This window comes from Anoplopoma fimbria, chromosome 19, assembly GCF_027596085.1.
Source record: "Anoplopoma fimbria isolate UVic2021 breed Golden Eagle Sablefish chromosome 19, Afim_UVic_2022, whole genome shotgun sequence".
Lineage (NCBI taxonomy): Eukaryota > Metazoa > Chordata > Actinopteri > Perciformes > Anoplopomatidae > Anoplopoma > Anoplopoma fimbria.
Window position 1 is genome coordinate 5,582,700 of NC_072467.1, and position 25,608 is coordinate 5,608,307.

The window sequence follows — 25,608 nt, forward strand, 5'->3', positions numbered from 1 at the left end:
ATTTCAGAGAGACTGTCTGTTGACTCAGAAGGGCCTCTTTGGATGAAGCAACAACCCATCAATGATTAAACAAATGGGTTTTTTGGGACAAATTAAGGATTATAAAGACAAGAAGAATTTGATTTCCAGTGTGCGTGTCCATCTTAGAGACGACAAAACAAGAGGGCAGGTACGCTGAGGTATGAAAGTGCCAATATAAACAAATTTGCTGTAGACTGACATGATAAAATTACTTTGATCGTTTCAAGGTCGGATGGCAATGATTGCTACATTCTGCTTTCAGTGATTTTCTATGAAAACCACGATTTCTTTCTGTGCTCCTAAAATATTATAATAACATTAAGAATCAGCTTTATTGGCCAAGTATGCGTGCACATACAATATTTTATTTGACTGAGTTGTTATGTATCTTTTCCAATATACTTAAATTAGATTAAATAACAGCTAGGAACAAGGACATCAAAGCTGGACGGATAAAGGTAATGAATATATAAAATATCACCAATGACCAACAATAAAATAAGAAATAAAATGTCTAAAAGTCAAGTGTTCTGTAAGATATAAACTATAAATTAGTGCAAATAAATAAATACTGAATGGATATACAGGGACTGAATGATTATGTAAAGCATGTAGAAGTAAAGAAGTCTATATACAGTATATACAGTGTGTATGATTTATATTGACTGTGACAGATGATTTACTATGTCTAACTGTTGCAGTGAAAAGAAGACCATGATGCTCTGTTTGTATTCAAAGATAAACAATACAAACTTTTGGACTGATAGCGGCGCTTGTAGTTGGTTCGCCTGCACAAACACCAGTTTTTTGTTAACGACTGGATGTATGTTCCATGTGTGATGTTTGTGTGTGTGGTGTGTGTGTGTGTGTTAGGGGGATTTCTGGTCTTCTGGAGAATTCATGAGACAGCCTCTTGTCTTGGTGAGATAAAGATGGACTTTTTTTGGTGTGTGTGTGTATCTGTTTGGCGGGGGGATGACATGGCCAGGAATGGACAGTTTAATTAATAACCACCATCCATTTCTCCCTGACCTCAACTGGTCACACATGCTCTCACTGACCAGACCCAAGCAGCTAAATGTTCATTAGCAAATATTGATTGAGCTGTAGCTCACAGTGTGGATTTCAGAAAAAAGGCTGGAAAAGAAGAAAGTTAGCGGGCAGAAATTCAATATCAACTGACCGGGATAAGGTAAGAGCTGTGAGATTGAGTGTGAACATATTTCATGTTCACTGGTGAGCAGGGGACTTCTTATGCGTGCATGGTATGCCACTATGTGTGAGATATGTTTGGCTGTTGTGTGGGTTGTAAAAGTGGACTGGGGGGTTCTGAATCTCTGTGGGTTGTTCTTGGATCCCAGGGGAAATTACACTGAGTTAATTAAAAAAAAAAATTGTGGCAGATGAAGTCTATGAAAGTAATGTTTCGCATGTGACCACCTGTGGTCTTGATACCAGAGTAAAAAATAAAAAAAAGATGTCCGTTATCCACGAGAAACCCTCGGGCTATTCTACCATTTTATTTAATGAGCCACTTACTAAGACTGAATGCTTGCATACATTATGTTTAGTGAAGTAACATTAAGAAAGACAACATGAGTCCTGTAACACATCCTGTCAAATGAGCCCTAACGAACGTTTACTTGAATATGTGATGTGAGAGGAAATATAATAACTGCTTTGACAATAGATAGAAAGAAAAGACTCTTTCCATGACATGATCTACAGGCGGCCTTGTTGTAGCCTGACCTTCATCCCCCACCTCCATGCGGGTAGAGTTCTACCAAACATCTCACCCCTGTGTGGGAGAGAACACCTGTCACGAGTGTTGATGTACAGACCCCCAGGCTGATGTTTAATTACATGGTGGTGCAGGTTTTCAGAGGATTCTGCCAATCTATATTTATGATCAGGAGATCTTCTCCCTGGATCACAAATGACACCATTGTTATGCTTGTTACAGGAATAAACAGAGGCTTACTACGACCACTATCCAGTCCACTCTGCGTTTTCTTAGTTGGTGCCCGACGACCCTCCTGAATGAATGAGTGGGTGGGCCCCGACATCAATGTGGTGGGACCGCTACATATCCCACCCAGCGATGAATTCTCCATCTCAGAAAGCTCCCACTTGTTTGGTAAGTCAACTTGGCAGGAGCCGGCTCACAGAAAGACTGGAGTCTACAGTGGTGTTTTGAGCTAAATGCTTCAGTATGCTAACATGCGCACAGTGACATCAACATGCTGATGTCCGGTCTCATAGAAACATGAGAATAATCAGTAATGTAATTTGAACACATTGCATGCCAACCAGAACAAAAACAATGCCAATGGAAAGTCAATTAGGATCCTTTTTCGTGGATCCTAACTGACTTTCCTTTTTTGTAAAATGCTTCCACGAATAAAATGTGACTGTGTGTGTGAGAAAGACTACTTGTGGTGGCCTGGTGGGGAAGTGAATGAGTCAAACAATATAACATGGGACTTTCCACCCAAAGTGAACCCAAAGAGTCCCAAAGTGTTGATATGAAGTTAGGCATTTGTGGTATTTTCCTCAACCTAACTTACCGGTTTTGTTGCCTAAGTCTAAATTGACATACTTTTTTAAGCCCAACCATGATGTTTTCCTCGTTTCCTAAACCTAATGTTCATTTTGTTGCTGTAATCTAAGTTTACACACTTATTTGAAGCCCAGCCATGAGGTTTATCCTAAACCTGACCATTTGGTTTTGTTGCCTAAACCTGACATTCATTGTATTGCTTAATGTTATCATGACTGAAAAAAAACAGTCCAGGCACAAAAGATACTTCCAATTGAAATGTGAACTCGCTAATTACAGTCATAATATACCCTAAAGGACAATTTACCCAAACAGTTAATTACTAGGAATGATCAAACAAGGCCTTTACTTATCACAAAAGGGAAAGAAAGTAGAAACTACCACAATAAAAAACATCTTAGAGTGTTTTAGATAGGATTACAAATAGTGTGTTGTAAGGCTGATCTGTAAATTTACTATCACATCAACCAATCAACTACCTGCTATGATAGGCCGACTGTACAAGACACACCTCAAACCTGTCAAAGTGAGTTGTACCATTATAACACCACGTGCTGCTCTTGAGAGTTAGTAAGCAAGCAAAGAAGTAAAATAGAAAGCAAAAGAATTGGAGTGTCCATCTTCTGTCATTCAAGTGATTGTAGTACAAATGAAAACTCAACTGAAAAAAGGAGATCAAAACTCATTGTATGTCCTGTATGAAAAAAACATTTTATATAATAAATTGTGTTAAATATGAATCCATTTATTTCAAAGTCATCGCATTCAAAAATCTGAATGAAAAATGTTAAATTCAATCACATTTCAAAACCAACAGAGCAAATCAACTGTAACCAACAATATCTTAGATTTTAGAGAAAAATACAAACATGCATGCAGAAAACAATTATCCAACACCTTCAAAATGTATGGATGCACATGTCTTATAGTTGTATCAACCAGCTCACATCCATCTCACCATACAGTAGTAATCAGTTGGTACAATTGTCCAGATCTGGAAATGACTCCACATTATCCAGCTACTTGTAGATGTAAAGAAATGTAACTGTGTGGTTAATGAGTAGCCGTGGCAACCTTTGCTCCCCTTTGGATTTCTCAAGCAAGCGCTAAGGAGTTCAGTACTTGAGCTGCTGTTCTCACATCTTTAAAGGAAGGATTCCCAACAAAATAAATAAATGGAAGATGATTCTTTAGTTAGAGGGAAAGAAAGGACCGATCTACAAAACACAGCTGGACTGTTGAGGTCAGAGAGTAAAGTCTCTGAATAGTTTGTGTGTTTGGTCTCACGGAGATGGCCATGGTCCAGACCAAGTCTTCAAGAGGTCAGCGTAACATATACTTTACAGCTGTTGCATTAATGTTGGTGTGTCAGTTTGCGTTAACGACAGATTTAGTTTGAGGGATTAACTTGTAGAGTATACAACGTCTTTGAAATCATAAACCATCTCCTGTTTTCAAAGGGAATATTATGCAACACTTGTTCTCGGAATCATTAGTCATGATACAGCACTGTAATTCTGCTTACTATCCTTGTACATGTTTAAAAAGTGACAACTGGTTTTGAGTGGAGGTGAGATGTCGTTCTAAAAAGACACCGTGTGCTCTGTGCAAGCGGGTTGTTAATCATTTATGGGTTTATAATATGTGTTGTGAGGGTTACAGACTACCGCTGAGCCAGTGCCTATTCTAACAAGCTTCTGCAGGTAGGCACCTGAAATAAAACTGTCTTGTGGAGTTTATGATATAGGGTTTTATTATAGAGGGAATCATATTGCATACTGTAAAGCCCCTGAGACAAATAAATGATTTCTGGGTGTAAAAATAAAAGTAACTCGATTTGACATTAATCAAAAAGGATTTCCTTTGTAGCTATTTGACTGCGTCTGATACATGAGCTTCAACATTGTTATTCAAGGAACCGGTCCAAATTATTAAAGCTCTAATCAATATTTCATACTAGCAATGGGTCGAGTCATTACCTGTAATGTGAAAGGGGTCTCCGGTAGTGATCCCTCAGACAATTATCACCAGGCTCTGCACCCCACAGTTCTACAAAGCAATTTAGCATCTTTCAGCTCATTGTTTTGATTGTCTGGTTCAAAAATGTTGCGTTTGTCCCAGATGCAGAAGGCAAACTGTTTTCAGCAAAAAAGTCACGATAACCCGCTATAAAATACCTGCCTTGCAATAAACTGTAAACAAAGCTAGCAATTAGCTGGTGCTAGTGGAGTATTTAGCAGTTAGCACCAGATATTTCCCTCAGGAGTCGGTGAACACCAAAAAACAGCTAAAAGAATATTTGGCTTACATTCTTCAGGTGGTCTGACATAACACTCTTAAGGTGAATATATGTCACTATGATGTTGTGTTTACAGGTTGTTACATTGAAACAAATTGTCTTTATTTTGGGATCTAAAAGTAAACTGACTTTACATTATTCCAAATCAACTTCCTTTGGTATTTGACTGCTTACCGACATTTTAGCTTTGTCCAAGGAATTTTATGTTAAGTCATACTAACTTCACTTAGTGTGTAAGTGCATTCTTGACTTTTAAGTGTGTAGTTTTATCCTAAGTCTAAGTTTTCAACCACATGTCATGATCTTTGTCAGAGTTTTCTCAGCTGGAATGGGAGATAACAACTGAGCTATCACCTTTCATTTGAAAGTCCACAAGCAGATAAAATCTAAGAAAAATACAAGTAAATGGACCTTGAGTTAAAGATTCTGTACATGCTGTTTTTAAGCAGTCTTATAATCCCTCTCCTACTTCTCTCTTAGATATCCTGGCAGATCAAGGCAGTCCTCTCCTGCAGGATCCCGATATCTTACCCTTCACTGGCTATCCCAGCATGCAGTATTCGTCCATGGAGCCAACCATGTCTTCCACACCATACTACTCCAGTCAGAACTACTACCCTCAGTACCATGGAGACGAATGGTACTCACACACGGGGATATATGAACTGAGGAAGGGACCCCTGGAGGTCGGCTATGATGCTGAGATGGAGGAGGTGTCCGCTGTGGTGCCTGCCGTGTGCAAGAGGACCCGGCACATGTCGCAGGCTGGAAGGGTCAAAGGGGAGGAACTGTGTGTGGTGTGTGGAGACAAGGCCTCTGGATACCACTATAACGCTCTCACCTGTGAGGGATGTAAAGGTGAGGGAAGCTGCGCTGTAGTGACACAAGTTCACTGCATTTAAACCAGTTAGTGACAAACAAACAGTGATTTTAGAAATCCTCTCTGTTTATGCAGATTTCCCTGCATTTGCTTGCAAAATGCAAAGTCAGAGTATCTGGGTTTGAACTGTTTAAAGTACATGTCCAGGCACATAGGAACGTTATGGTTGTGTAGAATGATATTTGTCACATATAGCAAAAATTATGTTATTGTATTTTGCTGTTGCCTTTAGGTGCCATGACCTCCCATTACAAGGATGTTCATATCTACAGACCAAACAGTAGCTGGTGAAGAGTCATTGATACATGAACATTTGTAACTAATAGAGCCTTGGTGATGTGGTTTGTGCTTATAAGGCGTAACAGACAGGTTGTCACTAATACGCTTTAGTGCTGCATCTCACTTACTGTTTGTGAGCTTTTGATAAAATTAGATAAAGGGCTGTTTAACCAAACTTTACAACTATTACTACTGCTGCTGTACACTGTGCATAAGGTTGTTTATTACATATTTGATTACATGCCAGGGAAGGGCTATAAATCCATGCAATCAGTCAGTACTTCAAGGTCAGGTCCTTTGCCTTAGCTGAAGAAAAGATCAAGGCCGATTTGATATGGGCAAAGAATATATGAGGAAATATTACAGTATGTATACAACCCTTCTTCATGTAAAAACAATCAACTTGGTGACATTGGAGTCGTGGCCTTCAGCTGCTCCTCCCCTTTTTTCCCCATGAATTTGCTGTGATTCGAGCCAAACTACCGGGTGAATGGATATGAGTGTAATTCCACACTTTGAGGTTGGACAATGCCAGGAGCGCAGCAGCTGGCCTGTCCTGCCATTTGTCTGAGAATAGGCTCAGGTCTACCCGGTACTGCTGCCAGATTGGGTTCCCTCTCAGCTTTCTGTTGTACAATGCAGGAGCAACCTGAGAGCTCAGTTACGCTAGTGCATGTCACTCTGCTAAATGTTCTGTCAGAATGTCTAATAACTGTTCCAAAGTTATTCTGTGTGTGTGTGTGTGTGTGTGTGTGTGTGTGTGTGTGTGTGTGTGTGTGTGTGTGTGTGTGTGTGTGTGTGTGTGTGTTAGTGTTTGCCTGTCTGGGACATTGCCAGTCGGGTTCACAGGATTCTCTCTGTGACATTATTAGAACAGCGTGTAACCTATGAATTTCATTTATATCACATTTCCAGTTGTCCTTCCTGGTTAAATAAGAAATCTACATAAAATACATACAGAGCAATGATGGAAGGAGATCAATGTCTTTACGTATTATGTAAAAATAGATATACCACAATGAAAAAAAATCCTGAAAGTCCTGAATTCAAAACAGTACAGTAAGTTATCTACTAAATGTTCTGAAAGCAGCTACAGTTTAGTCAGTAATTTCATATATATTTTCATATCCCCCAGCTTTACAGAGCATTTTAGAGATGATTAATCCAAACAAGTTCTAGAGCAATTGTATGTCCAGTTGAATGTCCGTTCTGGGCTACTGTAGAAACATGGAGATGCAACTTGGCTGACTCAATGGAGAGGACTTGCTCATTATGTAGATAAATGTGTAAATCCTACACAGTGCTCCTATAAGTATCAAAATCACAAGCAATCGATATGTAGAATGGGCTCTTTCAAAGAGTTGTATTACAATATATATTTAGCATTATTTTATTATTATTCCTGATAATTTTTTTGAGTAAGAAGCCATTTACTGTTGCTGTTGGTTGAGATGGAGATAATTTGGATGCATCATGTCTATAAGATAAATGCAAATAACTAGCATCTACAGCTGGCATTACATGTAGTTAGAAACTTGAATAAAAAGTATAACCTGAAATTCAGTGGGGCAGAGGTGTAATGTAGTATACTATGGAAAGAATTAAGTACATTGGGAATTAACTCAAAACTAATACTAAGGTGAATGTACTTTTGTATGGCCAAAGATAAAGTTCTGTAAGTAGTCTATAATGTACAAAATGTCTTGGCTTTGTATCAGCATCTTCTGTACCTGGCTCACGATAATTACTTGTTTTATCAAACAGGTTTCTTCAGAAGAAGCATAACCAAGAACGCTGTGTACAAATGCAAGAGTGGCGGTAACTGTGAAATGGACATGTACATGCGCAGGAAATGCCAGGAGTGTCGGCTAAGAAAGTGCAAGGAGATGGGCATGCTGGCTGAGTGTGAGTATCACTGGTTGTTAAGAGATTCTGGTTAGGGTTAATGCTGACAGGATGCAGAAACAATTAATAGGATGGGAAATTTAAGAATTGTAGACAAATTTCTACTTACCATCAACAATCAATTGTATGTGTACTCTCTTTTTAGTCGAGTCAAGACAGGCTGTCAAAGCTTTCCGTGGTGAGCCCTCATTCTCCATTCTGAAATGGCCTGTTGAATTTAACTGGAGGATTGGGTGTAACATATCACACAATAGAAAAGTCCAACCTTTGTTACTGTTACAGGAATAGAAACAGTTAAACAGACACCTTAAGATCAATTTAGAGAAATTGACACCTACAAAGTGGCTACTGTCATTAAAAGCAACTTGCTTTTGGAAAACACCTTTCTATTTGGGAATTTAGTCTTCTGTGTTTACACAAGCTGAGCATACCTTAATGTAAAGACATAGCTTATATATGTGAACATGTACTTTCAGAGTCTTGATGATTAGTTATTGGGTCTATTAAGAGCTGTCGGTCGAAAACAGCCAGTGGATGGCTGCTCATTAATAGTGCAGGCAAGTTGTGATGAATATTGCAGGGTGGTAGGCATTCTTGGCTCTACCTGTTGGAGCAATAAGCGCTTGACAAATTAGACTTGCTTTGGTCATAGCCAGAAAAGAGATATTAATTTACTGGAGAAACTGGATTTTGTACTCCTTAATTTGCCCTCAAGTCTTGTTTTAAGAGAGAAATTATTTTTTTAATGAAATTACAAAGTCAAATAGAAACCTAAGTTGAAACAGAAAAAGTAAAAAAAACCAGGCACTAGCATCAAATAAACACATTAGATCATAAAACAGAAGTTAGAACAGTGGAATTGAATGGAAAAAGATAATACATCAATAAAAGGAATAGAAACATGCAATGATTTCAATGTAGCTGTGACTTATAAATCACTGACATGTATGGATTTCGTTACACTTGATATAATAGATGATGTTAAAATGAAAGTTAAGATTCTCGCTTCATTATGCAGTATTGGCACTAATACCACTATGGCCTCATGATAGATGAAAATTCAAATTTACCAATGCTGTTGAATATCTGTGAGGTATTTAACACTCATAGTGAAGCCTTCATCACCGCTGGCAGGCCTGCTGACAGAGATCCAGTGTAAGTCTAAAAGGCTGCGGAAGAACACCAAGGCTTCCCCGGGGCAGTCGACCGGAGACGAGACAGAAGGGGCAGACAACACAGAAAACAAACAGGTCTCCTCTACCTCCAAACTGTCAAAGGTAATCACAATCACAACCTCTGTCGTGTCGTGGAAATGTGCAGTATTTCCCCCTTCATTTTTTTTTCAAGATTCTGCGAGCCTGTCACATAAACTGTGAAAAAATAAAATAACACTCACCAGTTAATTATGTATGTTTTCTCTTCAGGAAAAAGTCGAAATCACCAAAGAGCAGCGGGCTCTCATGAAAGCCATCGTAGATGCTTACAACAGACATCAAATTCCTCAAGACGTGGCAAAAAAACTGGTATATCCTCAAACTTTCCTTTCCTTTAATTACTTTAACCATTGACATTTAAAGATCCAATAGATGAGTTCCTGAAGTTAGCATCAGAGAGTGCAGCTCAAATACACAAAGCCAGTACAGAAAGACGCCACGATCGGACCATTTGATAGTGAAGTTCACATGCCATGCTACCTCTAATGCTGCTGTACCTTTCAAACATAGTAGTTTACTGCAGGTGGAGTTTAGCTAGCTTGGTGTGTCTTCTCTCTGTTGATCTGATATTTTTCATCGATGTTTACTCTTGTTTTGTCCCTCTAGCTGCAAGAACAGTACAGTGCAGAGGAAAACTTCCTCCTATTGACAGAAATGGCAACAAGTCAAGTTCAAGTTTTGGTGGAATTTACAAAAAATATTCCAGGTATTGTTACGTAGTTTGCAGGTCTTATAGGATATAGACTTGTATAGTATATACTTTGGATGATAACATACCACGCTGATAGCACGATTCTTTGCTGGATGTAATGAGTGTTTTGTTTCCTCTGGTAGGCTTTCTCTCTCTGGATCGTGAGGATCAGATCGCTCTGCTAAAGGGCTCGGCTGTAGAGGCCATGTTTCTACGCTCAGCTCAGGTTTTCAGCAGAAAGATGCCTAACGGACACTCAGACGTTTTGGAGGAGAGGATACGAAAGAGTGGTGAGTCAACTGACGTGGTCCCTGAAAATATAAGGCACTCTCTGATACAACATACTGTACTTTTGGATCCAACAGCTCCGTCAGAATTCAAATGGTGCAACCATGGAAGTCCTTGTGGTTTATAAAGAGAGGCCTTCTACACTTGCGTTTTCATTTGGTGCTATGCTCTACCAGCAGGCTGGACAAGTAGGCATCATGACATTTTTAGTTCCACCTGCAGCCAAGCAGCCAGGACTAGTCAGATCAACCTTCAATAATTGATCTGCCTGATGCAGCTTTGAGATGTGTGCTGACCTGTTGATCTCTGGCTGGGTGTAGGTTACAGATGCACACACACCCTCACTGGGTACAGTTTCACTGTGACAGGGAGGGAACACAGCTCTTCAGTATCACTGGGTTACATTTATTAAAACACACACATATAAGTCTGTTTTTGCAGCCTCTGTTTACACATAACTCCCATATCAAATACTTTACCAGCTTGGTGGGTTTAGGAAGTCATTTAAATGTATGCGAGGTGTCATTATGTCAACCAGGTTGGACAGTTAGACAGACAGTGATGGCAGCAGTGTGTGTGTGTGTGTGTGTGTGTGTGTGTGTGTGTGTGTGTGTGTGTGTGTGTGAGTCACTGGGTCCCTCAGTGCAGCTCTGGTGTGAATGGTGGGGATAAGAGACATTCACACTAAAGGCCAGTCTGGGAGAATAAGGGAGCAAAGCTGTCTGAAGAGACCATTGTTCCTTATCAAAACATCAAGAGAGCCATTGTCCCCTTCTCTCCCTCTGAGCCCCACTGGCATTTCTGAATGCTTGATGATGTGTCCGAACAGACAGACACACTCTGCTAGAAAAAAGAGCATCAGAAGTAGGAACTGTTGCCAATGTGCAAGAGCTAACTGGATGCAAACATTTTAAATGATCTACAAAGCAGTTTGTAATAAGCATTTGTATTCATTTTTGAATCACTACATGAAGAAAAAAGGCAAAGTAGTTTATATTTTATATATGATATAGGTCTATATTTTTTTGCCATTTAGCACTTATGATATTTACATGACATAGACTAGAAAAGGGAGAAAGAGAGGGGACGACATGCTGCAAATTGCCAGGGGCCGGGATTCGTACCCTGGCTGCTGCAGTACAGACTTGACTTGGGTACATGGGGGTCCCATTCTAACAGGAGATGCACCCAGTATCCCCAATATTTGTCCCCCTCCAAGATTAATGAGGCAGATCCCCCTTCTACAGCATTGCAACCACTGTATTTTAATTTGTGAAAATGTATGACCTGGAAATATATGATCAAAGCTGAGTTAATAGACAATGCAGTGAAGTATTTCAGTTGTAGTATTCTTTTGGAATAATCTAATTTTACAGTTTTATCCCTCTAAAATTCACTCCATTTTCTTTTTTTTACCTTAGCCGTATAAATTCGGACACCATTCAGCTTCATGAATAAATTGTACAGTACATTCATAAACACTCTGTTCTTCATCCTCTTCCTCTTACATCTTTCCTCCTCCTCTCTTCTTCTCCAGTTTTGTTTGAATGATTGGTGTATCAGAAATGTTTCCTGTCTGCAAGAATCATAACAGAATACTTACTTTACTTGGAGAACTAGACTTGCTGCTCCTCTTTTATTCAAGCTTGAGTTCATTTTCCTTGTGATCATGTTATAGGCGAAGAATACAGCAGATTAGAGAGGACTGTTGGTTGAATGTCCTGGCTCAATGTGCAGACTGTTATGTTAGACAAGCTCCTTCTACTCTTTCTTGTGCTCTTCCTTCTGTAATTTTTCGATACATATATTTTACCAGATAAAAATACAATGACTGATCTCTGCCCTACTTTACTCTTGACCAAACATTACAAATCATTCATCAGATTAGCTCATCACGTGAGCAATATACAGACTAACATCATCTGCCTACAGATACAGATCACAAGTTATAAAGAAAGTTCATGGTGAATAACAACAAAAGTTGCCCTTGAATTTAACAACTTTGCTCCTTCTTTTTTTCTGTTGTTTGTGTTGTAACCACTCATCTCTGATCCACACTAAGGAATTCTTAATGTGAAAAAAGCTAATTTTGTTATCACTGATCCAAAGTCTGTGTTTGACTCTGCCTTATCGTAGTATTTTGTGCCCATTCACCATACATGTTGTTGAAGATGATATACATTTCTTTCTGCAGGTATACCAGATGAATTCATGACACCCATGTTCAACTTTTACAAAAGCATTGGTGAACTCCACATGGTGCAGGAGGAACAGGCTATCCTCACTGCCATAACAATCCTGACGCCAGGTGAGCCAGCATCAAATGCTTTCAATGATCCAGAAGTATTTTGTTATCACACAATGTAGGTTTTCTTTCTACAATTTTATTTGTTCTAAATTGCTAATCTCTCATCCTATCTAGATCGGCCTTATGTGAAGGATCATCAGGCTGTCGAGGGGCTTCAGGAGACCATGTTGGATGTTCTGAGGAAGCTGTGTGTCCTGCAGCACCGACAGGAGCCGCAGTACTTTGCTCGTCTCCTGGGCCGTCTGACGGAGCTGAGAACACTCAGTCACTACCACGCAGAGATGCTCTCGTCCTGGAGAATGAATGACCATAAATTTACGCCGCTGCTCTGTGAGATCTGGGACGTGCAGTGACTCACCAGCAGAGGCGGATAAAGCAGTAACATAGGGATGAAAACATGAACATTTCAACTCTCAAGACAAAGGAATTAAATCCCTGCACCACCTGTTGATGGCATTTGTAATGATTCCCTGAATGGTTTCGAGTATGGCTTGTGTTTATTCTGCTCATGCATTTATTTTATGATTCACAGTCCCAACATCTTCGTGTCTATTGACTGTGTGATTCAACCACCTCATCATTGTCTCACTGTTTAGATGTTATGAGAGGGTATTCAGTGCAAAGAGGGAACTTCTTTTTGCTGTGTACATCATGTAAAACATCTTGTTCATAAGAAATGTAAAGTTTGTTTAGATTATATTGAGTTTATATTGGCTTGGTTTGTGTTTGAATTTTAAAACTCATAGTTCTAGTACATGTACTTGCTGTAAATACACACAAATAGACCTTCTGCCTCAATAAATAAGGTTTACGTTGGAAGATTCTTCAGATTCTTTTTATGTCTGTTATTATACCATTCAGGAGTAAACATACAGACATAACGTGTTACATATGAAAATTATATTTTCCTGAAACTTTATCACAATTAACTAATTCAAAAATGTTCAAATTACTCAGAAAACAAAGAAACTAAATATTAGAATAAGAACTTCTAATGGTTTCCCTGACGAAATTTTATCTTTCACTATGACCTGCAGAAAATGGTTTCTAATGCCTTATTTATACCCTTTTTGATAACAATTGTTTTTATTTGAGTGAGGTAGCAGAACAAATGGGCCTAAATAACAGGACCATAACCATGTGTTTGCATATTTTAGCCATTTCTTCTTTCTTTCCATCTGTAGTTTATGCTTAACTGCTATTATTGCTGTAGATGTTATTAATTGTGATAGTTGTAGTAGCAATGATGCTTTCGCAGAAGGTTTAGTGGTTGCTGCAGCAACACCACCACCTGGAGGGATATAGCACTATTGAGGATCCAGGTTTTGAGAACTGTATTAGACTCATGAAGATGTCATCAGTTACATTAACTAACTTTGCATGTCAGCGCAGACAACATAAATTTAAATGACAGTGAAGCTATAATCAACAGCATGTACTATTAGCATTGGACTATAAGAAACAAGACCTTTTGAATTCATTAAAGCATTTGGATTTATTAATTTTCCTGAAATGCACATAAAACATCATAAGAGATACAGATATATAGCGACAATATAAACGTTTCAGAACATGACTATGGCCACTAACATGACCAGGAGGTGTCTCTAAATCTCAAGTTTACAGTAAGTAGATTTTGATTAACTATACATCATTTACATAATATTCCTTGGCATGCAATATTTTTACATGTAAAGAAAATGCTTTTTAAAACATCTAAATACATATATTATATTTCAGTTATTGTGTTTTTCTACTGTTTTTATTGCTTATTTATAATACTTGTTTTTGTTTTTTTTCTCATTTATTTTTATTTTTTATCTTGTCTTTCTTACTATGTCTCTTGTGTGCACTTTACTCTATGCTGCTGTAAGCCTGCAAATTTCCCCGCTGCGGGACTAATAAAGGATTATCTTATCTTATCTTATTATTTTAAAGGTAAATATATTTGTGAAACAAACTCAAATTGTATTACTTAACTGAGAAGTTGTTATATAAGAACAGAATTTATTTTAGTGATGTCTTATAACTATTTGCACTCAAAGGACAAAAATAACCTTGCTGCAGGCTGGTTAGTGTCCATAATTGCATTATAGCACCATCTTGTGGAGTAATTTGGAAACAGATGTCATACCTGGAGTTAGAATATTTACTGGGGATAAAATAACCAAAAAGAAAACAAACAAAGCATTAAATGTAGTTTTGTCTGCACCATCCACATAGAAATAATCTACAGATTTTCTTCAAAAACATCTGATTGTGTTATAAGGGTTCAGACATTTAGAGGCGAGTTCTGTCCTGAGGTGTGAGGGTTTCTGCTTCAGGATAAACCAGGAAGCCAGAAAAGGTAGTGTACCTCCCCTGGTTGCTGTAGACAGCATAACGCTCATCCTGCTGACTGTATAGCCACACACTGTCGCCTCTCCGGAGAGACAGCAGCAAGCTCTGACTTTGCATCTCCCTTCTCTTTGACGTGTCCTCGTCAAACACCATGGCCTGCACCTCGCCCTTCCCGGTCATCAGCTTCACAGAAACAGCCTTACGAGGATGTTTCCCCACAGTGAAGGCAAAGAAGTAAGCGCCTGGGAAGTGGCAAGTGAACACGCCTGAGGTTTTGTTGAAATGGCCCCCGATGTTGACGTATTCCACATCAAAGGTCAGAGGTGGTTTCTCCTGCTGCCTGGTGCTCTGACCCATGAGTGTGGATGTCCGTGCCATAGAGAAGGCAGAACGCGGCTGCTCTGATGTCTGACCTCTGGCCGAGAGGTCAGACTGAGGGGGGCAGTTTGGGTAGGACAGCCCTGACTGGGACAGGTGGTTGCTGACGTAGCCGGTTGGGGAGACGTCCGGAAAGACAAGGTAACCAGAGAAGGAGATGTAAGGGCCGGCATTGCTGTACAAAGCATATTGAGCACTCTGCTGTAAAAGCAGCCCCACAGTGTCCATTTCCTTCAAACTGATCATTATGCTTTGGCTTTGAACTTTCCTCCCTTTCTTGCGGTAGTCATCATACGCTATAGCCTGCACCTCCTCTCCGTTCTTCACCAGTATCACAGAGAGCATTTTCTTTGGAAACTTTCCCACGGAGAAAGAGAAGTAGTAAGCCCCAGGGATGCGGCAGCGGAAGTGACCGGTGTCTGGATTGAAATCCCCTCCGATGTTGACCATGAGCCTGTTGAAGGTCACCTCCTTCTGCTTGCCTCCCACTACACTGTTGGTTCGTGTGGCAGAGAAGGCAGAGCGGAGACCTGTTGTCACTGGAGGGGCATGAAAAGGCGAAGCTGGTCCAAAGCAGGCCATCATGATGAATACACATGCCAGGTAGCTCCGTGAGCTCCACTGAGCTAAAAAAAAACAAAGAAAGGAAGAAAACAAAGTCAAAGAAATTACATTCGCAGGTGACAAACATAAGTCACTCAAAGCATTAGAGAGTTAAATATTTCAGATGTTGTTGATGTACACAATAAAAGTACAGTCTTGTAGTTCCCAACATGGTGATCAGGACCCATAAAGGGGTCACAGGATAAATCTGAGGGGTCCACCTCATTATCAAATGAATATTTTAACATTCAGTATATATATTAATTCTAAAAATATGACTGTACAAGTATTTTTTCAATATCACAGTAAAGTATACTTATTTTAGGTTGTGACTTATGTATCAAAATAAGCTTCACCAATATTGCCTCTATATAAAATACTCTATATAGTATACTTTTATACTATAAAATACTAGCCTGTCAAGATAGATCTTGCTACTCAAATCAGACACTGTGGGAGCAGCAGCTCCTGTAATATGGCTGATATTGTCTGTTCTCTCTGTGCAATGAGAGAAAGGACTAGATTAGCTGCTGGTTCATCTGTTCCTGTGTGTTGAACAATGGAAAAGTTTGGAGGATTTGTTAGGTCAGACAGGGCCAAATGCTAAAAGATACCACTTAGATCATTTGGTGAATATCAGTTTTTTTTATTACCGTTATGTGAAAATGTACATAAAAATTGTAGTTTTTGAATATTCTTTGGGGACTTCGTTTGTTTACTTTTCTGAAATTCAGCTATTTTACCTTTACATACATTGGTGAGAATGCCATATTTAGATTCAGATAGAAAGGTATCATCTATCTTAAACAAAATTATTACTATGACTAAAATATTTTTAACAACTGCATGCATGTATAGAATCTGTAATCCCATGAGCTCTGATAAGTCTGAGAAGCTTCCATGATCACAACAAAACGAGCGGAAACTTTGCACCTGTAAGGTGACAGACATGAGGAGTAATTAAAGGCTCAGATTTTAAACCTGGCTGTTTCCCATGTTGCCTGTAACATATTTTACAAAACACTAATGATAGATATTTAGCTCTAAACTGTGGTGGAAAAGCCTAGTTCAGTGTCAGGAAAAGAGTTAGTTGACAAAAGAATAGCTTTATAGGAGTCAGATACTGTCACCTTCATATTGCAACAAACTTTTAAAATTAAGATTTTAACATTTCAAAACAATATACAGTGTAACAAAATGCATTCTTATTCTACATTTATGTAGCAATAAATAAAGCTTGAATACAATGAGCAGAGAATCATCTGACAAAAGAAATTTATCCAGAGACTAATATAAATGACTATACCCTTTCTAAGACAAATTCAAAACAGATCATACAAACATTTTTCCAATTCTGTTTCTACAAACAGACTTCATGCTCAAAAAAGTAACCAACATAAATATTTAACCCACCTGTTGGGCTATGGTCGAACAGAAATTGCATGCTGGACTTCTTTTTCTTAGACAGCTTATAAAATAAAGTTCCTCTTAGTTTGCTCCACTGTTAATGCCCATGTAACAGGCCTGACTCCCAAAGGGACAAAGCTTCGGTCCTTACTGACATGTCAGGAGGAGGAGCTTCAATTCCCACCAATCTATAGCTCCTGTTCACCCTGCAGAGCAAAAAAATGTGAAAATGCAGCTGTACTGTTTAAGCTTATCAGCCCGTGGAAGTGTAAGGTCAAATTCGTGCTTTGTTTTGTCTATGACAGATGGAGCTGGACTCAGTGTTTCGCTTTTCAACTTTAGAGAAACCTTTGCTCTCAAATTAGGCAAACAATTAATGTTAACAGGTCATGAAAAATTGCATGTTGAAAATTATTTAAATTGACGAATGATGCACTACAATATTAAGTCAGTAGCGTAACTTTAGAGTTTTGCTTCTCAATTGCTGTGCATAAACTGCACACTGATTTAATGGTATAAACAAAATTCATCAGCTGTAGGAAAAGCATTATATTTTTTATGCAGTGTAAAAATACTTCCAAAAAGTCCAATTATACTTGTGTGAAAATAAATATTGGTTAAATTAATCTTACTCTGCTTTTTAAATTTATTTTTATTATGTGTGTGTTAAATGGCTGTAACCACTACTCTAATGTTTTAAAATTGATGCTATGATATTATTGTAATTTGTGTGACGCTGCAGTCTGCTTTTATGCTTTATTTAGTTCATACAAAGTCTCACAGAAGCATGAAGGCTAACATTTTTTTAATTAAGTTAAAAAAGGTTTTTGAGGCACTGTACATGACCATTGTCTTGATGGCTTTGTGATTTTTTGGTCTTTCATTGTGTCCATGTAGACCATGTATATACAGCTTTGTATTCAAAATGAGAAGATGTAAAATCAACACACAACTTCGGTGGATATCATAAAATCTTCTCAAAAAAATATTTGTTCCGCAAAGCAATTCAAATACATGCTCCACATCAGTTCAAAAACATTTCCCCCAAATTAATTCATAAAACAAATGTATTGTTTCTCTGCCAATATCATAAAATGATATTGGCAGAGAAATTCAGAAAATTTTATAATTTAAAAACAAATTTATTTCCAATTAATATTGCTTAGTTACCATGAGGAGTTTCCGGGCGAAGGAGCATAATCTGATGTATCTGTTGGTAAATGACTATAAATTAACCTCTATATTAATAAATGTAAAATGTTTGTACATCAGATAAATTGTTGCCTCGCTATATCAGCAATTTATTTTATCTAGTTATAAAATGTACAAACAATCTGCAATACCATTTAAAATAACAGAGGAAGAAAATAAGCTATATCGGAAGGTTATAATGGTACTAAAAATACTTACAATAATAACAATAATAATCATAAAAATTGAAGAATAATAAGAATCATTTTGATGACTGACTTCTTCAGACAAACATCTCTGAGTAAACTGTAGCTGCTGACATGCATCTCTTATCCTTTAAAATTGTAAGACTCAAAATAGCATTCAATTTCAATTAAAAACAACTGGTGTTGAATTACGAAATCAAGCTTAATGAATATGAAATTTCCCAGACTATATGTTTGTAAAAGTTGACAACAGTACATAAACTGTTATCATCACATTGAAAACAGGTGATGATATATAGATGCATTTTTTTTTTTTTGCCCAGTAACTAATTCCCAGTCTTTCCAAATGTAATTCAAACTGGGCAATCAAACAGATGAAGTACACATTATTGTTCAGTCCTGCAGAGAGTACAATAGTTATCAACAACTGAAACAATTAAATACACATGTTTGCTGAATATATTTTCAGGTGTATTTGTCTTATTTAGTATAATGCAGAATCTAAAAGGAACAAGCTTTTTTTTATTCTTTTTCATCTGTAAATGAAGCTTTTTCTCCATCAGCTGCAACCGCTGTGATGACGTAGAGAACCCGGAAGAAGTGAGTTTGCTGTCAGTGCTAGCGACAGAGAGGAGGCACTCACTGAGAGCTAAGAAACCCGCATTTAAAACAAGATGGCAGGACTTCCCCGCAGGATCTCTAAGGTAATACTGCACACTTTAAATAGCAGCATATGTCACTTTTCTGTCATGGCATGAACTCCCAGTGCTCTGAGTTAATGGTTCCCAGTGCTCTGAGTTAATGGTTCACCCGCTTAACAGTCTGCAGACGATCACACCCAGCTCGCCTACCGTTAGTTTGCCAGAGTTACTTCCGTTTCTTTTCTGTGCCAAGATACACCGAGAAAAAAAACACATCCACGCTTTGAGAAAATGGCGGATAAATGTGCTGCGTTGTTCTCAAGCTGCTGCTGATCAGGTTGTGATTATGCTGAGCACAAGGGCTGGCTAACCATGCTAGCCGACCATGCTAAACCCAGCTAGTGTGTTAGCTTTGTTTTTGTTGGAATGATACAAACACATGAACTGGTAGCTGGATACTCCTAGTGTTGTACCTTCCTCTTAAGCATACATGAATCAAGCTAAGATGGGATGTTTGCCCCCTTGTAGTCTTTTCTTTTGTCACAGTTTCGTCTGTCATTGAAGTTAGTGAAGTCTTGTATTCATAAATGTGGAAACCTAACTTAAGTTTTATGGATGAAACCACTGTGTTTGCCACTGTGATCAGAAATCACTTCCTTTGCTCACCATACCAGAGAGGCTGCTAGATTGGTCACATCCCCTGCCTTTGACATTATGATGCAGGTTTTGTCACTTTCCCCCAGGAGCCGTATCTTCCTTTTTAAAGACCAGTTGTAAGGTATTTCCTGCACATCCTAATTAATGTCTTCAATATTTAATATCAATTCAATTATTAATCATCATAAAAATACCCCTCCACTCAGCCCTCTTTTTCCCACAGTGTTGAAGATCTATGGTGGCCTTCAGGTGAGGTTAAAACGCAAAAGTTCCTCTCTAGAGCCAATGTTTGTTTTGTCCACTCTGGGCTACTGTAGCAACATGCAGGACTCTGTGAAGAGGACCAGCTTCCTATGTAGATATGAAGGACTCTTTCTAAGCTAACGGAAACACTATATTTTTTTTAATTTTAGTTGATTTATACACTAATGAAAACATAGGTATGAATAGTATATTGTCTGCCAGGGCAAAGTGTTATATAGATACTCTGAAGGTATTGAAATGCTCAATCCATGGAGAAATACACACAGCCCATTTTCAAAAACTTTGAATTTAAACAAGCCATCAGGATTTCCTTACAGTTGTGATATCACAGAATACAATTTATCATCACTACACAGTTTGAAACGTAGTCTAAATGTGTTCCAGTTTAATACTGGTTTCAGTGTATGTGGATGACATCAGCTGACAGGGCGTAAACATGGGCCCAAGATGTTGAAATGTGCTCAAATGAAGCATTTCAGACAGAGGGTGAATATATTCAAACAGACTGTATGAGAAATATGAAGAGTTGTTTTAAGCTTTTAAAGATGTTCTAGTAGAAACCCAAAATACAGGTATGAACCCTGAAATGAGCACATGTCTCTTTTAAGTTCCCAGAGACCAAGTTGATGTATTGGAACTGTTTCCACTGTCTGACCAGCAGCCACAGCTCCCCATATATGTAATTTATAATCTTCTTTTCTTAAACCCACTACTTACTGGATTCTTAGATATTTTTTTATATTGTTTAATAGGAAAGCCTTATAGAAGCATTGTACTGTTCTTTTCCTCTTTTTTCAGGGGAACAGTACAGTATAGAACCATCGCTGTTGGTATGCAAGTGACAGTCATGCATTCTGTGTGTTATTATGCTATGTATTAACCCTATTGTAAAGGATTCAATAAGAAAGCATTAGGAACACGAATGGTGTTTAAGAGAAGGTTGAACAGGTTGGTGAGTAAACAGACCAGACTAGTGTTGGTGGGAAAAGGTGGAGGGGCCGGGAACAGTACTTAGCACACGGAGCCTTTGAGCCCTCAGAGCGTGTGACTGGGACTGGGAGCCCCTCTCCCGTCTGTGTTTTCACTGCATGGTTTTGTCTATGGGTTATCTGAAACATTTCAGGAATCTCACTCTCAGTTGCATTCAGGAAAATAACACCAAAACAAGTGCTGGCTGTTGGAGAAGCTTTATTTGCTGCTATTTTTCATCCATAGTTGCAATTTATTTTGTCTGCATCTATAACTCAACCTTGAGTTCAAACAAGCACAAGAGGATACCACTGTGTTTTTAGATTGGGAATATAATCAAAGGGCCTCATAGCAGAATAATTGTAGTATCTGTAGTACAGTTTGGAGTATATACATTTGTGAGTTGAGATCCCTGGAGTTTATATAATGACGTGCATATTTGCAGCAGGCTTGAATGTAAGTTTCTTGTTAAAGGCATCTTTCAGGTGTGTCACTCATGCTGCCTCATGAATACCACAAGATATATCAAGATATACCTGCTCCTCTTTTAATTAGTAAATGTTTCTGTAAGTCACTTGGCTGCCACTATGAATTGGGAGAGGCTTTGCTGCAGTGGCTGATGGGAATGGAAGTAACGGTCTCGTGTGGTGCAGAGTCAGTGTCACCTCTAACAGTTGCAAAGTGCACAGAGAGTCTTCAGAATCACAGCATTGAGCCGATACTGCGGTCAAAGCCACCCTCCCTTCTGTGTTAGAGGGCAAAAAGCCAAGCAGCCCATCTCCTGCCACATCTCTGTTGGGAGAATTGTAGTGGCTCACAGCTCTTTTTGCAGCTCTCAGAAAGGGATTTTATAAATCTTTTGAATTAATAATTATAAAAAACAAGTTGTTTCTTTTACAAATATCAAAAATAGTTCCTAAGGATGTTTCCCTTAATAAAATGCGGATATTTTTAAATTCAGTGATGTGTAGTTCCCACCAGGGCAGTTAACTGCAATGCTTGATACATGTTATTTATAACTAAGCTTTACACAGTTTCCAACCGTTTGCATTCACTGAAAGGGATGAGCATGTAATACTTCAATCCATATTCAAAGTGTATACTTTTCATCTCCCTTGAAGTCAGTGTTTGATTTATGTGGTAGGACAGATGCTCTGTGCTACATCTCGTTTAAAGATCAAACAATTTTGTGCAATCTTGTCTTCGTGCACCTGCCTTATCTGAACACTAGGAACTGTATCCACTACTGAAATATAGAGTTCAAGCATTCTTCCTAGCACACGCATCTCTGGTAGTGACAGTGCATTTTGCAATGCAAATTGAAAGCACTTTGGCATTAACTTGTAAAATGGTAGCACCAACAACAATTTCTCTGTCTCTTTCTGTGCCAGGAAACTCTACGTTTGATTGCAGAGCCTGTCCCAGGCATCAAGGCAGAGCCAGATGAAGGCAACGCCCGATACTTTCATGTGGTCATTGCCGGACCTCAGGACTCACCTTTTGAGGGGGGCACATTTAAACTTGAGCTCTTTTTACCAGAGGAATATCCCATGGCAGCCCCTAAAGTACGCTTCATGACCAAAATATATCATCCTAATGTAGACAAGTTGGGGAGAATATGTCTAGACATTTTGAAAGGTAAGTCAATACTCTGTAATGTCACAGTTTATGCTTGGCCTGCTATGTGTGGTATATTTCTTTAACACAAAGGGCAAGTTTTCAACTGACAGATTCATCTTTTCCCTTTTCAGGCTTGTTACTGTAGAGAAGCCTGTATGTATTGTGTTCTCTGATGTTTGGCCTGTGAATGAAGTCAGGGCTTTGCCAATTTCATTTTGCTCAAAAGATCAAGGGCCTTGTTCATTACACATGTGACCCCTAACTGGAGCTTTGTGCCACCACTACTGCACATCAGCCCGGTCTCTTCATTGCCCCTGCAGCTTTAAACTCTCTATTGTCCCTCTTGCTTTTCTTGGTCTCAATTTTATTATTAATAATCCCTCTTGTTTTCATTTTCTCAGATAAATGGTCGCCAGCTCTGCAGATTCGCACAGTGCTGCTATCAATCCAGGCGTTACTAAGTGCACCCAACCCTGATGATCCCCTTGCAAACGACGTTGCAGAGAAATGGAAGTCCAGTGAAGTTGAAGCCATAGAAACAGGTGAGAGCTATGATCTGGTTTATTACACTTTCCATCCGGCTCTTGCCTAGTGCTCAGCTCTGTCATTTAGATAATAGAGTTAATGTAAGTAGTGTTAATACACTCATATGTACAGGGGTCAATACGATAAACATGTCTTGTGGAAGTTTTTTGTCAAAGTGCCATATAGTTATAATTCACGTGTGTTCATTATGTGTTTTTTGTTTTCTACTTCACAGCCAAGTCATGGACCAGGCTTTATGCTGGAAGCAAAAATGAAGTGTAGAGCAGCCCGGCAAGTGGAGATACAAGTGGAACTCAAGTGTGAACAAAACTCCTCATGTTCTGCCAAGACCTCTTCCTACATCATTTGCATTTAAAGGACACAGTCTTAAATATACATACTTATATATTATAAAATAAACACGAATATATTATAAAGGAAAAAAGCAACTGCTGATAATTGGTGATTTAAATGCTCACCAGTGATGAAAAAACTCGTCTTTGTCCTGACTCACTACTGTTTAAATGCATGGTCAGAGGTTCTTAGATCAACTCACCAGGCTTTCTTTGCCAATTCATTTCGGAGAGCTTTTTCCAACTGATGCTTTAACGAGCATGTTAAGGGGGGGAAAGGGGTCCTACATTTCTTATTTTTGGGGGGTTGGGGGGGGGGGGTATTGGCTAGCTAAGATTAATATTGTATACTTTTACATTTATTTTAATTTTGTTTTCTTGTGTTGCTGTTTTGTTCATTAAAAGCAGCTAACTACTACTAGCCCACTATATGTAGACACTCACCTGGAGGCTGATTAGAGTTTTGTGCTGTGTAGCTAGCCCAACGGGATGCATACAACTATCGTAGCCCTGCTTCTTCTTTGAGGCACATCTGGCTGTGTTAAAAATACAATATAATACAAACTAAATCTAAAAACGAAACTAAGCCTGGCTCGGTCACATTAACCTTTCAACTAAGTGTAAACTGTAGGCTTGTGGAGGCTAGGGTGGACATTGCAGACAATTCCATTGTTGTTTCAGCATGTGTTTTATTACCATATCCAGTCTTTTTATATGTGAATCTTTCTTGCTATTGCCGTACTAACTTTTTTGCTTCCCCCCCCCCTGTGTGTCATCGCAGTACTGCTACAAAACTCTGTGGTTTACTTCTTCCGATGGCATTTCAGCTGTCAAATGTTTGATGGCAAGAGTGGTGGTGGATAAGGTGGGTTTGGTGTTGAGGGAGCGATGTGAATGAGAGGAGATGCTGAGCTGTTACAGGATGAAACTCAAAAAGAGTCAATGAAGGCTTTGACTTTCAACAGCCGTGATTGTTTTCCGGCTGAAAAGTCTGTTCAATTCACTGTTTGTATATTAATTCTTTATATTCATCTGAGGAGGAAATGCTTTCCTGCTCTCACAATGCTATGAAACAGCCCACCTGCATACTGTTATGTTCTGTAAATAAAATCTGTTGATAATAAATAGTTGCCTCGGTGTAATTCTTTTTGTACTAAACAAATAATCTACTAAAAAAATCTAATTTATTTATTCAGTAGTGGTTTCCTTCCTTTTTTGTATTGCTTCATCAGTGTGTGAGCGTTGAGATGACAGTCTGAAGTCCTGCTTTGTACTAGAGGTGTCCATTGTGAGCCCTGGTCTATTCCATATACAACAAAACACATCTTTATACAAATGATATAATTATTATTGTTTGGATGTTAGTTATTTTATGCACAAGTAATATTGTTTCATTATTCTAGATTTTTTTGATATATTAAGATAGCTTTTCTATTGATAGTAATTATTTTAGTTTAATAATATTTTTGTTGTTGTTTAGTATACTTAGTTTTTTGGTTTGGTAATTTGTTTTTGAATTGGGTAACACTCTATATAGGAGAAGGCAGGTATAGGACCAGCATGCACCGGGGTGCACGCAGGAGAGTCAGCGTCAGGAATTACTTTGTTCTTTTGTTTGTTTGCTTGTTTTGTTTTACCAAATAAATCATGAGAAACACAGAATTCTGTATGGACAACTAATTATTTTTCCTGCGTAAACCACAAACCCATGGTGCGTCAGTGGCCCTTTGATTTAAGTTTGTTTTAGGATTTTTTGGACAATTGACCACTACAATTATTATTTACGTTCCTGATTCAAAGCATCATGAAATGACGACTCTCCATTCATGCACTGAAAGATACTGCTGCAGTACTTAATGCCAATTAAACCAAAGTCAAACTGTTCTCTTAACTTAATAATACATGAGCAGTAGCCTTCATGCTCCTGACATTAACGTAATTATCTCTGCAGAGCATAGTATGGCACCTTTTAATCCTCATTTGGGCCATAGTGCTGTTCTTTATTCAAT

The 25,608-nt window shown here is 38.5% G+C and overlaps 3 protein-coding genes across 6 annotated transcripts; 2 read left to right on the forward strand and 1 right to left on the reverse strand.

Annotated features, from left to right (window-relative positions):
* nr1h4 (nuclear receptor subfamily 1, group H, member 4) lies at nucleotides 1-13,258 on the forward strand. Of its 4 annotated transcripts, none has more exons than XM_054619912.1 (10): nucleotides 1-179; nucleotides 1,985-2,158; nucleotides 5,361-5,738; nucleotides 7,804-7,944; nucleotides 9,055-9,221; nucleotides 9,369-9,467; nucleotides 9,765-9,864; nucleotides 9,993-10,139; nucleotides 12,332-12,445; nucleotides 12,560-13,258. In XM_054619912.1, the coding sequence occupies exons 2-10, from the start codon at nucleotides 2,062-2,064 to the stop codon at nucleotides 12,796-12,798; spliced, it is 1,482 nt and encodes a 493-aa protein (XP_054475887.1). In that variant the 5' UTR covers nucleotides 1-179; nucleotides 1,985-2,061; the 3' UTR covers nucleotides 12,799-13,258. The 4 variants fall into 4 exon arrangements, with proteins under 4 accessions (XP_054475887.1, XP_054475888.1, XP_054475886.1 ...); XM_054619913.1 differs by having other exon boundaries at nucleotides 1-169; XM_054619911.1 differs by lacking the exon at nucleotides 1-179 and adding an exon at nucleotides 744-1,213.
* A 1,462-nt stretch (nucleotides 13,259-14,720) lies between these two features.
* On the reverse strand, nucleotides 14,721-17,263 carry c1qtnf13 (C1q and TNF related 13). The gene is made up of 2 exons (XM_054619915.1): nucleotides 17,180-17,263; nucleotides 14,721-15,789 (listed from the first exon to the last, which is right to left on the reverse strand). The coding sequence occupies exons 1-2, from the start codon at nucleotides 17,208-17,210 to the stop codon at nucleotides 14,726-14,728; spliced, it is 1,095 nt and encodes a 364-aa protein (XP_054475890.1). The 5' UTR covers nucleotides 17,211-17,263; the 3' UTR covers nucleotides 14,721-14,725.
* Nucleotides 17,264-19,154: 1,891 nt separating this feature from the next.
* On the forward strand, nucleotides 19,155-23,929 carry ube2na (ubiquitin-conjugating enzyme E2Na). Its single transcript, XM_054619429.1, has 4 exons — nucleotides 19,155-19,274; nucleotides 22,493-22,739; nucleotides 23,123-23,263; nucleotides 23,482-23,929. Exons 1-4 carry the CDS (start codon nucleotides 19,245-19,247, stop codon nucleotides 23,526-23,528), a joined length of 465 nt encoding a protein of 154 aa, XP_054475404.1. The 5' UTR covers nucleotides 19,155-19,244; the 3' UTR covers nucleotides 23,529-23,929.
* Nucleotides 23,930-25,608: the final 1,679 nt, after the last annotated feature.

What these genes read in the sequence shown, in the direction of transcription:
- nr1h4 (XM_054619912.1), top strand. Translation starts at nt 2,062, where the DNA reads ATGAATGAGTGGGTGGGCCCCGACATCAATGTGGTGGGACCGCTACAT. An exon ending in GATGGGCATGCTGGCTGAGT is followed by an intron (nt 7,945 to 9,054) that starts GTGAGTATCACT and finishes TAACACTCATAG; the next exon opens with TGAAGCCTTCATCACCGCTG. An exon ending in CATAACAATCCTGACGCCAG is followed by an intron (nt 12,446 to 12,559) that starts GTGAGCCAGCAT and finishes CATCCTATCTAG; the next exon opens with ATCGGCCTTATGTGAAGGAT.
- ube2na (XM_054619429.1), top strand. Translation starts at nt 19,245, where the DNA reads ATGGCAGGACTTCCCCGCAGGATCTCTAAG. An exon ending in TTCCCCGCAGGATCTCTAAG is followed by an intron (nt 19,275 to 22,492) that starts GTAATACTGCAC and finishes TTTCTGTGCCAG; the next exon opens with GAAACTCTACGTTTGATTGC. An exon ending in ATGTCTAGACATTTTGAAAG is followed by an intron (nt 22,740 to 23,122) that starts GTAAGTCAATAC and finishes TCATTTTCTCAG; the next exon opens with ATAAATGGTCGCCAGCTCTG.
- c1qtnf13 (XM_054619915.1), bottom strand. Translation starts at nt 17,210, where the DNA reads ATGCAATTTCTGTTCGACCATAGCCCAACAG. An exon ending in GTTCGACCATAGCCCAACAG is followed by an intron (nt 15,790 to 17,179) that starts GTGGGTTAAATA and finishes GTTTTTTTTTAG; the next exon opens with CTCAGTGGAGCTCACGGAGC.